Genomic DNA, 13,666 nt, shown 5'->3' on the forward strand with positions numbered 1-13,666 from the left:
GTTTTTTGTCCAGCTTGCAGATATGTAATTCTCTGCTGCTGGTTGCTCTAGTGGGCTGAAATTACCACTCATGTACCATGAGTTGGCACATGAGTTCAAGTAATTTCAGGATGGTATTTTGAAGGGTTTTAAGCTGACCGCGCAGTTCACCTTTTGTATCCTCTGCTATCTAGCTTAAGCGGGCCTCATTTTGCTGAATCTGTTTTCATAACTACGTTTGTGCCTTCCTCTCATTTCACCGTCATTATATGTGGGGGGCTGCTATTTCTGTGGGAATATTTCTCTGGAGGCAAGATAGGTCTGTGATTCTTCTGTTGGGGTAGCTAGATCTCCGGCTGGCGCGAGACGTCTAGAGTCCCCCCAGGAACGTTCCCCGGCTGCTGTTAGTTGAGTGTTGAGGTTCAGGATCGCGGTCAGCTCAGGTTCCATCACCCTAGAGCTCGTCCTGTTTTTGCCCGTGTTATGTGTTTAATTCCCTGCCATTGGGAACATGACAGGCATCATGGTGAATGTCGGAGGTCATTGGGCTTTGATCTGTTGGCTAATGACGGCCTCCATTATGATAATTTCCCCGTCACTTCTGACGATCCCTGTATGATTTCATGCTGAGGACATTCTCCGTACTCCGCACTGGTTACATTATACACGAGCAGAGATTTACCCACAGGAGATTTCTCTCAATGATGAATCCCTCGAGGAATTATCCACCGGGGTCTGTCGTAACATGAGCAATGGTTGTTTACCTGCACGCCCTTCTGTAATATCCCCATAGGGAGAGGACGGCTTCTCCTCCGCTGGAGGCTTTCCACTGGGGAGACTTTACTCTGTAATGTTCGTTTGTACCAACCTTTGTCGCCTCCAGTCACCGCCCAGCAGGGGGCATGAAAATAATGATTGGTGCTGTCTACAGTATCGAAAGTGAGGGGGAAAGAACGATCGCACAGACCCTCCATTATTGGTAACTGAGAGCCAGTCAACGTCCCATAAAACTCTAGAGGTGTTATCAGTCATTATACAGGAGGAGGAGGAGGTGAGCTGTGATATTATTTATTGTGAATGATGGATCCTGTGTAATCTACTGTATATATGTCACAGCTCACCTCCTCCTGTACAATGACTGATAACACCTCTATAGTTTCCTCGGCTGTCTCGTCGCCCTCCTCCTCCTCGGCTGTCTCGTCGCCCTCCTCGGCTGTCTCGTCGTCCTCCTCGGCTGTCTCGTCGTCCTCCTCGGCTGTCTCGTCGTCCTCCTCGGCTGTCTCGTCGTCCTCCTCGGCTGTCTCGTCGTCCTCCTCGGCTGTCTCGTCGTCCTCGGCTGTCTCGTCGTCCTTCTCGGCCGTCTCGTGCTGATCCCCTCCTTGGCCTTCTCGTTCTGATCTGCCTCCTCGGCCCTCTCGTCCTGATTCCTCTCCTCGGCCTTCTCGTCCTGGTCCGCCTCCTCGGCCCTCTCGTCCTGGTCCGCCTCCTCGGCCCTCCCGTCCTGGTCCGCCTCCTCGGCCCTCTCGTCCTGGTCCGCCTCCGCGGCCCTCTCGTCCTGGTCCGCCTCCTCGACCCTCTCGTCCTGGTCCGCCTCCTCGACCCTCTCGTCCTGGTCCGCCTCCTCGGCCCTCTCGTCCTGGTCCGCCTCCTCGGCCCTCTCGTCCTGGTCTGCCTCCTCGGCCCTCTCGTCCTGGTCCGCCTCCTCGGCCCTCTCGTCCTGGTCCGCCTCCTCGGCCCTCTCGTCCTGGTCCGCCTCCTCGGCCCTCTCGTCCTGGTCCGCCTCCTCGGCCCTCTCAATGATGAATCCCTCGAGGAATTATCCACCGGGGTCTGTCGTAACATGAGCAATGGTTGTTTACCTGCACGCCCTTCTGTAATATCCCCATAGGGAGAGGACGGCTTCTCCTCCGCTGGAGGCTTTCCACTGGGGAGACTTTACTCTGTAATGTTCGTTTGTACCAACCTTTGTCGCCTCCAGTCACCGCCCAGCAGGGGGCATGAAAATAATGATTGGTGCTGTCTACAGTATCGAAAGTGAGGGGGAAAGAACGATCGCACAGACCCTCCATTATTGGTAACTGAGAGCCAGTCAACGTCCCATAAAACTCTAGAGGTGTTATCAGTCATTATACAGGAGGAGGAGGAGGTGAGCTGTGATATTATTTATTGTGAATGATGGATCCTGTGTAATCTACTGTATATATGTCACAGCTCACCTCCTCCTGTACAATGACTGATAACACCTCTATAGTTTCCTCGGCTGTCTCGTCGCCCTCCTCCTCCTCGGCTGTCTCGTCGCCCTCCTCGGCTGTCTCGTCGTCCTCCTCGGCTGTCTCGTCGTCCTCCTCGGCTGTCTCGTCGTCCTCCTCGGCTGTCTCGTCGTCCTCCTCGGCTGTCTCGTCGTCCTCCTCGGCTGTCTCGTCGTCCTCCTCGGCTGTCTCGTCGTCCTCGGCTGTCTCGTCGTCCTTCTCGGCCGTCTCGTGCTGATCCCCTCCTTGGCCTTCTCGTTCTGATCTGCCTCCTCGGCCCTCTCGTCCTGATTCCTCTCCTCGGCCTTCTCGTCCTGGTCCGCCTCCTCGGCCCTCTCGTCCTGGTCCGCCTCCTCGGCCCTCCCGTCCTGGTCCGCCTCCTCGGCCCTCTCGTCCTGGTCCGCCTCCTCGGCCCTCTCGTCCTTGTCCGCCTCCTCGGCCCTCTCGTCCTGGTCCGCCTCCGCGGCCCTCTCGTCCTGGTCCGCCTCCTCGACCCTCTCGTCCTGGTCCGCCTCCTCGACCCTCTCGTCCTGGTCCGCCTCCTCGGCCCTCTCGTCCTGGTCCGCCTCCTCGGCCCTCTCGTCCTGGTCTGCCTCCTCGGCCCTCTCGTCCTGGTCCGCCTCCTCGGCCCTCTCGTCCTGGTCCGCCTCCTCGGCCCTCTCGTCCTGGTCCGCCTCCTCGGCCCTCTCGTCCTGGTCCGCCTCCTCGGCCCTCTCGTCCTGGTCCGCCTCCTCGGCCCTCTCGTCCTGGTCCGCCTCCTCGGCCCTCTCGGCCTGGTCCGCCTCCTCGGCCCTCTTGGCCTGGTCCGCCTCCTCTGCCCTCTCGTCCTGGTCCGCCTCTGCCCTCTGCCCTCTCGTCCTTGTCCGCCTCCTCCTCGGCCATCTCGTCCTGCTCCTCCTCGGCCGTCTCGTCCTGCTCCTCCTCGGCCGTCTCGTCCTGCTCCTCCTCGGCCGTCTCGTCCTGCTCCTCCTCGGCCATCTCGTCCTGCTCCTCCTCGGCCGTCTCTTCCTGCTCCTCCTCGGCCGTCTCGTCCTGCTCCTCCTCGGCCGTCTCTTCCTGCCCCTCCTCCTCCTCGGCCATCTCGTCCTGCTCCTCCTCGGCCATCTCTTCCTGCCCCTCCTCCTCCTCGGCCCTCTCGTCCTGCCCCTCCTCCTCCTCTGCTGTCTCGTCCTGCTCCTCCTCCTCCTTGGCCGTCTCGTCCTTCTCCTCCTCCTCGGCCATCTCGTCCTGCTGCTCCTCCTCCTCGGCCGTCTCGTCCTGCTCCTCCTCCTCGGCCCTCTCGTCCTGGTCCACCTCCTCGGTCCTCTCGTCCTGCTCCTCCTCGGCCCTCTCGTCCTGCTCCTCCTCGGCCGTCTCGTCCTGCTCCTCCTCGGCCGTCTCGTCCTGCTCCTCCTCGGCCCTCTCGTCCTGCTCCTCCTCGGCCCTCTCGTCCTGCTCCTCCTCGGCCCTCTCGTCCTGCTCCTCCTCGGCCCTCTCGTCCTGCTCCTCCTCGGCCGTCTCGTCCTGCTCCTCCTCGGCCGTCTCGTCCTGCTCCTCCTCGGCCCTCTCGTCCTGCTCCTCCTCGGCCGTCTCGTCCTGCTCCTCCTCGCCCGTCTCATCCTTGTCCTGGGCTTGTAGTCACCATGTCTTTTCTTGCAGATGTAATCATCCTGATATTATTTATTGTGAATGATGGATCCTGTGTAATCTACTGTATATATGTCACAGCTCACCTCCTCCTGTACAATGACTGATAACACCTCTATATACAGTAGATAACACAGGATCCTCCATTCACAATAGGTGATGTCACAGCTCACCTCCTCCTCCTGTACAATGACTGATAACACCTCTATATACAGTAGATAACACATGATCCACCATTTACAATAGGCGATGTCACAGCTCACCTCCTCCTGTACAATGACTGATAACACCTCTATATACTGCAGATAACACAGGATCCACCATTCACAATAGGTGATGTCACAGCTCACCTCCTCCTCCTGTACAATGACTGATAACACCTCTATATACAGTAGATAACACAGGATCCCCCATTCACAATAGGTGATGTCACAGCTCACCTCCTCCTGTACAATGACTGATAACACCTCTATATACAGTAGATAACACAGGATCCACCATTCACAATAGGTGATGTCACAGCTCACCTCCCCCTCCTGTACAATGACTGATAGCACCTCTATATAAAGTAGGTAGCACAGGATCCACCATTCACAATAGTTGATGTCACAGCTCACCTCCCCCTCCTGTACAATGACTGATAACACCTCTATATACAGTCGATAACACAGGATCCACCTTACACAATAGGTGATGTCACAGCTCACCTCCTCCATCTCCAGTACAATGACTGATAACACCTCTATATACAGGAGATAACACAGGATCCACCATTCACAATAGGTGATGTCACAGCTCACCTCCTCCTGTACAATGGCTGATAACACCTCTATATACAGTAGATAACACAGGATCCACCTTTCACAATAGGTGACGTCACAGCTCACCTCCCCTTCCTCCTGTACAATGACTAATAACACCTACATGTTTCTTATTCATCTGATTGATGTATGATGAGTGCAGTGTGACCCCAGAGATCCCCTCGGAGGATGAGAATGAAGGGTCCCGAGCCCCCGCTTTTCTCTATGTGACCTCCTAGAGATCTGCTCTTTGTAGCGGGACCTTTCTTCCTCTTCTGCCTCTTTGTAGCCGTTTCCTTCCTGCGGTTCCTTTATGATTATTTCTGACTTTTTCCTGGCGGTGCCCGGCAGCGCCATTCTTGCTCCTCGTCCTTTCTGCAGGGTGACAATCTGGTTTTGTGCTGGACAACAATCATCTGTTTGTGCCGGCCACGTCTCTGCGGTCACGCCACGTCTCTGTGGTCACGGTCCACGTTATCAGGGAATAGTCCGGATTCCTTGCAGTCCTCTGATCACGGCTGACACCAGTGTGTTATTACGGGGGTGAAGCTCGTTGTTCCTAATCTTTTTTTCGGATTTCTGGAGCAGGGTTAGGTCCGTCTCTGAATGACACCTCCTCTGCTCAATAATTAGGTAGATTTGTAGCTTTGTAATAACGGGGGTCCGATCGGAGGGCTGTATCGGCGTAAGCTCAGTCCTTGCAGGCGACCTTGCACTAAGAGGATTTTAGCTCAAACATCCAGTCTTCTTCATGTTCATATGCAAATAAGACGCTGTGAGCACTATGGGCGGGGCATGCGTTCTGAAGGACCCTTCCTACAACAGATTGGCCTGCTGACTTAGTGCTGTCAATCAATGCATTGGGGCGGAGCTAGCTGCAGAAGCTGGGAAGGGCGCTTGTATCACACAGCCCCTCCCATGGTGCTCTAAGTGCATTATTTGCATATGAACAGGAAGGTTTTCACCCAGATTTTTAGACTGAGGGTCCTTTTTGCACAAGGTCCCTACAAGGAGTGAGGTTGTGGGTTGGCGGACCCTTGATTCTTGCTCTGATTTTTCCTTGTGGTGGTCTCTCGTATAACACGCTTTTTTTTTCCGCTCTTTAGCTGCAGTCGTCTGAGGAAAATACAAGAAATCCTCACAAAATCCAGCAAATCCTCTCCGGACGGCATCCTGTGTATACTGGGTAAGGGGCTGACATGGGCGCCGTGCCCGCTGTTACGCAGACTACTCCATACCGGGGCTGTGGCGTGGGCAAGCCGAACCTCCGACTACACGACTCCGACCCCACAGCCCCGGGCACTGCTGACATGGACATGACCTGCCACAGATTAATCTCAAAGAAAAGCCGAGAAACTGAGATCAGGAACAGAGCCGACATTTATAGGACATTCATCACTTTCCCAAATTATTGTAAAACGCTTTATAGCACATCCTCCACTGTACTGCTGCACCCAGTGTATTATAGATTATATACCAACTCCACCAAAATGGACACCGACCCCACAGCCATCGTCCAAACTGAAGATTTTCTGGGGTTGGAAGGGGGCATGATTAGTAAGATACCTGGGTTGGCTGTGTGTAGGGAGCTTGTGCCGACTGTGATGAGTGGGGTACAGCGGCTGGTGGTGTGGGGTACAGCGGCTGGTGGTGTGGGGTACAGCGGCTGGTGGTGTGGGGTACAGCGCCTGGTGGTGTGGGGTACAGCGGCTGGTGGTGTGGGGTACAGGGGCTGGTGGTGTGGGGTACAGGGGCTGGTGGTGTGGGGTACAGGGGCTGGTGGTGTGGGGTACAGGGGCTGGTGTGGGGTAAAGCGGCTGGTGGTGTGGGGTACAGCGGCTGGTGGTGTGAGGTACAGGGGCTGGTGGTGTGGGGTACAGGGGCTGGTGGGTTGGGGTACAGAGGCTGGTGGTGTGGGGTACAGCGGCTGGTGGTGTGGGGTACAGGGGCTGGTGGTGTGGGGTACAGAGGCTGGTGGTGTGGGGTACAGAGGCTGGTGGTGTGGGGTACAGCGGCTGGTGGTGTGGGGTACAGGGGCTGGTGGTGTGGGGTACAGATGCTGGTGGTGTTGGGTACAACGGCTGGTGGTGTGTGGTACAGAGGCTGGTGGTGTGTGGTGCAGAGGCTGGTGGTGTGGGGTACAGCGGCTGTGATTAGGGTGGCGCAGGGGTCGGTGGTGTGGGGTACAGGGGCCGGTGGTGTGGGATTAACCCTGGTCTCTGCAGTCTCCTTTATGATGTATGTCTTTGCTTCCAGGCATTGACAGCCGCTACAATGACGGCTGCAGGGATCTGGCCAATTATCTCCTCTTTAATCTGTACAGCCAGAGAAGTGTGGAGTTTGAGAAGAGCGGATTTCCAGAGGAAGTTCTAGATGGTAGGTTGTCGGTACAACACCTCGGCTGTCTCGTCATCCTCCTTCTCCTCAAGTGTCTTGTCGTCCTCCTCCTCGGCTGTCTCGTCATCCTCCTCCTCGGCTGTCTCGTCGTCCTCCTCCTCCTCGGCTGTCTCGTCGTCGTCCTCCTCCTCGGCTGTCTCGTCGTCCTCCTCCTCGGCTGTCTCGTCGTCCTCCTCCTCGGCTGTCTCGTCGTCCTCCTCGGCTGTCTCGTCGTCCTCCTCGGCTGTCTCGTCGTCCTCCTCGGCTGTCTCATCGTCCTCGGCTGTCTCGTTGTCCTTCTCGGCCGTCTCGTGCTGATCCCCTCCTTGGCCTTCTCGTTCTGATCTGCCTCCTCGGCCCTCTCGTCCTGATTCCTCTCCTCGGCCTTCTCGTCCTGGTCCGCCTCCTCGGCCCTCTCGTCCTGGTCCGCCTCCTCGGCCCTCCCGTCCTGGTCCGCCTCCTCGGCCCTCTCGTCCTGGTCCGCCTCCTCGGCCCTCTCGTCCTTGTCCGCCTCCTCGGCCCTCTCGTCCTGGTCCGCCTCCTCGGCCCTCTCGTCCTGGTCCGCCTCCTCTGCCCTCTCGTCCTTGTCCACCTCCTCCTCGGCCATCTCGTCCTGCTCCTCCTCGGCCGTCTCTTCCTGCTCCTCCTCGGCCGTCTCGTCCTGCTCCTCCTCGGCCGTCTCGTCCTGCTCCTCCTCGGCCGTCTCTTCCTGCTCCTCCTCGGCCATCTCGTCCTGCTCCTCCTCGGCCGTCTCTTCCTGCCCCTCCTCCTCCTCGGCCATCTCGTCCTGCTCCTCCTCGGCCCTCTCTTCCTGCCCCTCCTCCTCCTCGGCCCTCTCGTCCTGCCCCTCCTCCTCCTCGGCCCTCTCGTCCTGCCCCTCCTCGGCCGTCTCGTCCTGCCCCTCCTCCTCGATCGTCTCTTCCTGCTCCTCCTCGGCCATCTCTTCCTGCCCCTCCTCCTCGGCCCTCTAGTCTTGCTCCTCCTCGGCCGTCTCGTCCTGCCCCTTCTCCTCCTTGGCCATCTTGTCCTTCTCCTCGGCCGTCTCATCCTGCCGCTCCTCCTCCTAGGCCGTCTCATCCTGCTCCTCCTCTGCTGTCTCGTCCTGCCCCTCCTCCTCCTCTGCTGTCTCGTCCTGCTCCTCCTCCTCCTTGGCCGTCTCGTCCTTCTCCTCCTCCTCGGCCGTCTCGTCCTGCTGCTCCTCCTCCTCGGCCGTCTCGTCCTGCTCCTCCTCCTCGGCCCTCTCGTCCTGGTCCGCCTCCTCGGCCCTCTCGTCCTGGTCCGCCTCCTCGGCCCTCGTCCTGGTCCGCCTCCTCGGCCCTCTCGTCCTGCTACTCCTCGGCCCTCTCGTCCTGCTCCTCCTCGGCCCTCTCGTCCTGCTCCTCCTCGGCCCTCTCGTCCTGCTCCTCCTCGGCCGTCTCATCCTGCTCCTCCTCGGCCCTCTCGTCCTGCTCCTCCTCATCCTCGGCCGTCTCGTCCTGCTCCTCCTCGGCCGTCTCGTCCTGCTCCTCCTCGGCCGTCTCGTCCTTGTCCTGGGCTTGTAGTCACCATGTCTTTTCTTGCAGATGTAATCATCCTGATCCGCTCGGACAGCGTCCACCTGTACTGTAACCCTGTGAACTACTCCTACCTGTTGCCGTACGTCAGCTGCTGGAGGAACCTGCACGTCCACTGTATGAACCAAAATGAGGCACGTTGTCTCGCCCATAATCGCCTGTCACTCGTGTGCTGCCTGCTCGTCCGTGGAGCTGACGCTCGATTACATGAAGCAGACGTCTAAGTCAGTTTCTTCTTTCTCATCCATAGTACGAAGATGAAGAAGCTGCAGAAGAGTTTAAAATTGCAAGTTTCGTGAACATGGTGCGAGACTGCCGCCGTATCGGGATCCCATACAGCTCCCAAGGTCAGCAGTGTTGGACCCGTCGTGGTCCAGGGGCTCAGCGGCCCCATCAGATCCCTGTGACTTACTATTGGGACAGGTGTATGCTGTGTTCTGGCCATGGGCCCGGATCCCGTGTCCCCGCCGGTCTCCGGTAGTGGAGGAGTGAATGCCTCCGTCCCTGGTGATCTGATGGGTGATAGAGAGCCTATTGCCCGCTTGCCTCGGGTACATCCATAGCGTGACCCTTACCCTTGTGTCCCCCTCAGGTCACCTCCAGTCATTCGATATGTTCATAGTGGAGAAGTGGCCGATTGTGCAGGCGTTTGCTCTGGAGGGCATCGGAGGCGGGGGCTTCTTTACAATGAAATACGAGGTATGTGATATAACTACTGTCCCCAGCCTCCTGCTGCGTGGGGTAAGACATTAGGTATTGTGGCCTTCTGTCCAGCACCCTCGAGTAACATTGCCTCTGACACCTGCTGAGAAGACGCTGTCAATAGGCAAAACTGCTGTGTGTGTGATCATATCACGTATGTCACGTCCTGCAATCACGGTGTGTCTTACAGCTGATGGACGTGAGCGAGAGTCTGTGGAGAGTGTACAGCATCATGGACCCCGTCTCTCTAGAGGAGCTGGTAATGGAGGTACGACTATCAAGATAGAGGTTATGCTGGTCACTGCATACATACAGTGGCTTATGAAAGTATTCCCCTCCTTGGCTTTTCACTCAATTTGTGTATAAATATTTTTGTAATCCGATTTGTGTGTGATACATCATCTTGAGAAAAAGGCATACATTAAATTTATGGGATCAAATAACTGTGGCATGTGCATATGTATTCACCCCTTTTGCGATAAAGCCCCTAAAAATTTCTGGTGTAAAATTACCTTCATAAGTCATATGCTTAGTGACAGGACGTCCCCCTGTGGGCAATCTAATTATCATACGTCTGTCAGTATATGCACTTTACCTTTTCTGTAAAGGTACCTTCACACGAAACGACTTTACAACGAGAACGACAACGATCCGTGACGTTGCAGCGTCCTGGATAGCGATATCGTTGTGTTTGACACGCAGCAGCGATCTGGATCCTGCTGTGATATCGCTGGTCGGAGCTAGAAGTCCAGAACTTTATTTGGTCGTCAGATCGGCGTGTATCGTCGTGTTTGACAGCAAAAGCAACGACGCCAGCAATGTTAAACATGGAGCTAACGACCTGTGAGAACGATAAGTGCGTCACCGCTACGTCACAGGATCGCTCCTGCGTCGTTCTGGAGCTGCTGTGTTTGACATCTCTACAGCGATGTAAACAGCGACGCTGCAGCGATCAGATCGTTGTCGTTCTCGTTGTAGAGTCGTTTCGTGTGAAGGTACCTTAAGACCACAGAGGCTGCAACACAATTAAGCAAGATTCACCACTAATCAAACACCATGAAGACCAAGGAGATCTCCAAACAACCCCATGAAGACCAAGGAGATCTCCAAACAACTCCATGAAGACCAAGGAGATCTCCAAACAACCCCATGAAGACCAAGGAGATCTCCAAACAACCCCATGAAGACCAAGGAGATCTCCAAAACAACACCACGAAGACCAAGAAGATCTTCAAACAATACCACGAAGATCAAGGAGATCTCCAAAACAACATCACGAAAACCAAGGAGATCTCCGAACAACACCACGAAGACCAAAGAAGAACTTTAAACAACACCATGAAAACCAAGGAGATCTCCAAACAACACCACGAAGACCAAGTAGATCTCCGAACAACACCATGAAGACCAAGGAGATCTCCAAACAAGTCATGGACAAAGTTGTTCAGATGTACAAGTTAGTGTTGGATTATAAAAATGTAAAGAACATGGTGTCACAACAAACCTGCCAAGAGAGGGCGCGCCCACCAAAACTCTCTGCCCGGGCAAGGAGGGCGTTAATTAGAAAAGGCAACACTGAGGCCAAAGGTAACCCTGAAGGAGCTGCAGAGTTCACAAGCAGACTCTAGAATATCTGTCTACAACCCCTGGCAAAAATTATGGAATCACCGGCTTTGGAGGATGTTCATTCAGTTGTTTAGTTTTGTGCCATGTCTGTGATCTGCTTTTTGTCTACAAAATTTAAGTAATTTCAAATGGCAACTTTCTGGCTTTAAGAAACACTAAAAGTAATGAAGAACAAAAAATGTGGTAGTCAGTAGGGTTGAGCGACCTTGACTTTTTTAGGGTCGAGTCATGTTTCACGAAATCCGACTGTTGGAAAAGTCGAGTCGGGCGAAATCGGCCGATTACTGCGCAAAGTCGAGGATCGGCCGGAACACGAAACCCTATGCACGTCAATGGGGATAATTTATTTATATATATATATATATATATATATATATATATATATATATATATATATATATATATATATATATATATACACTCACCGGCCACTTTATTAGGTACACCATGCTAGTAACGGGTTGGACCCCCTTTTGCCTTCAGAACTGCCTCAATTCTTCGTGGCATAGATTCAACAAGGTGCTGGAAGCATTCCTCAGAGATTTTGGTCCATATTGACATGATGGCATCACACAGTTGCCGCAGATTTGTCGGCTGCACATCCCAAAGATGCTCCATACAAGGCAGGATGGATCCATGCTTTCATGTTGTTTACGCCAAATTCTGACCCTACCATCCGAATGTCGCAGCAGAAATCGAGACTCATCAGACCAAGCAACGTTTTTCCAATCTTCTACTGTCCAATTTCGATGAGCTTGTACAAATTGTAGCCTCAGTTTCCTGTTCTTAGCTGAAAGGAGTGGTACCCGGTGTGGTCTTCTGCTGCTGTAGCCCATCTGCCTCAAAGTTCGACGCACTGTGCGTTCAGAGATGCTCTTAGGCCTACCTTGGTTGTAACGGGTGGCGATTTGAGTCACTGTTGCCTTTCTATCAGCTTGAACCAGTCTGCCCATTCTCCTCTGACCTCTGGCATCAACAAGGCATTTCCGCCCACAGAACTGCCGCTCACTGGATTTTTTTTCTTTTTCGGGCCATTCTCTGTAAACCCTAGAGATGGTTGTGCGTGAAAATCCCAGTAGATCAGCAGTTTCTGAAATACTCAGACCAGCCCTTCTGGCACCAACAACCATGCCACGTTCAAAGGCACTCAAATCACCTTTCTTCCCCATACTGATGCTCGGTTTGAACTGCAGGAGATTGTCTTGACCATGTCTACATGCCTAAATGCACTGAGTTGCCGCCATGTGATTGGCTGATTAGAAATTAAGTGTTAACAAGAAGTTGGACAGGTGTACCTAATAAAGTGGCCGGTGAGTGTATATATATATATATATATATATATATATATATATATATATATATATATATTTTCTCTCTCTCTCTCTCTCTCTCTCTCTCTCTCTCTCTCTCTCTCCCTCCCCCTCCGTCCCAGCACAGAAAATTTCGTTTTACACATTCCAAATCGCTACTGCGCACAAGCGCTAAAATGATGATAGGCGTGCACGCCCTAACCCCTATGTCATCACTCTGCCCACGCTCCTTCATTGGCTGTAAAAATGGCGCTAAACGCGTCATACGAAACGCGACTTTGGCGCCAAGATCGCGTACCGCATGGCCGACCCCACACAGGGATTGGGTCGGGTTTCATGAGACGCCGACTTTACCAAAAGTCGGCGACTTATGAAAATGAACGATCCGTTTCGCTCAACCCTAGTAGTCAGTAATGGTTACTTTTTTTAACCAAGCATAGGGGAAAAATTATGGAATCACTCAATTCTGAGGAAAAAAATTGTGGAATCACCCTGTAAATTTTCATTCCCAAAAATAACACCTGCATCAAATTAGATCTGCTCGTTATTCTGCATCTAAAAAGGAGTGATCACACCTTGGAGAGCTGCTGCACCAAGTGGACTGACATGAATCATGGCTTCAACACGAGAGATGTCAATTGAAACAAAGGATTATCAAACTCTTAAAAGAGAGTAAATCATCACGCAAAGTTGCACAAGATGTTGGTTGTTCACAGTCAGCTGTGTCTAAAATCTGGACCAAATACAAACAACATGGGAAGGTTGTTAAAGGCAAACATACTGGTTGACCAAGGAAGACATCAAAGCGTCAAGACCAGAAACTTCAAGCAATATGTCTCCAAAACAGGAAATGCACAACAAAATAAATGAAGAACGAATGGGTGGAAACTGGAGTCAATGTCTGTGACCGAACTGTAAGAAACCGCCTAAAGGAAATGGGATTTGTTTTTTTTGCTTGTTTGTTTTTCATGATTCCATAATTTTTTCCTCAGAACTGAGTGACTCCATAATTTTTCCTCTATGCTTGGTTAAAAAAGGTAACCATTACTGACTACCACATTTTTGTTCTTGATTTCTTTTAGTGTTTCTTAAAGACAGAAAGTTGCCATTTGAAATGACTTTAGTTTTGTGCCATGTCTGTCATCTGCTTTTTTTCTACAAAATTAAACAACTGAATGAACATCCTCCAAGGCCTTTGATTCCATAATTTTTGCCAGGGGTTGCATAGAGGGGGCTTTTATGGAAGAGTGGGCAGAAAAATGCCTTTACTTACACACATGAAGACATGTGGGAGACTCCCCAAATGTACGGAGGAAGGTGCTGTGGTCAGATGAGACAAAAATTTAACTTTTTAGTCACCAAGATAAATGTTATGTCTGACGCCAAAACGACACAGCTCATCATCCCAATAACACCATCCCCACAGTGAAACATGGTGGTGGCAG

At 53.2% G+C, this 13,666-nt stretch overlaps 1 protein-coding gene across 1 annotated transcript in view; it reads left to right on the plus strand.

Moving 5' to 3' along the window:
* DNAAF9 (dynein axonemal assembly factor 9) overlaps positions 1–13,666 on the plus strand; it is a 117,280-nt gene that overhangs the window by 27,229 nt on the left and 76,385 nt on the right. Inside the window, exons 2-7 of the mRNA XM_077280307.1 lie at positions 5,761–5,840; positions 6,911–7,030; positions 8,593–8,717; positions 8,834–8,930; positions 9,176–9,282; positions 9,476–9,553. Of these exons, the coding sequence (XP_077136422.1) occupies positions 5,761–5,840; positions 6,911–7,030; positions 8,593–8,717; positions 8,834–8,930; positions 9,176–9,282; positions 9,476–9,553 (607 nt within the window). The remainder of the gene's footprint in view (positions 1–5,760; positions 5,841–6,910; positions 7,031–8,592; positions 8,718–8,833; positions 8,931–9,175; positions 9,283–9,475; positions 9,554–13,666) is intronic.

Source organism: Ranitomeya variabilis, chromosome 1 (genome assembly GCF_051348905.1).
Source record: "Ranitomeya variabilis isolate aRanVar5 chromosome 1, aRanVar5.hap1, whole genome shotgun sequence".
NCBI classification, from domain to species: Eukaryota; Metazoa; Chordata; class Amphibia; order Anura; family Dendrobatidae; genus Ranitomeya; species Ranitomeya variabilis.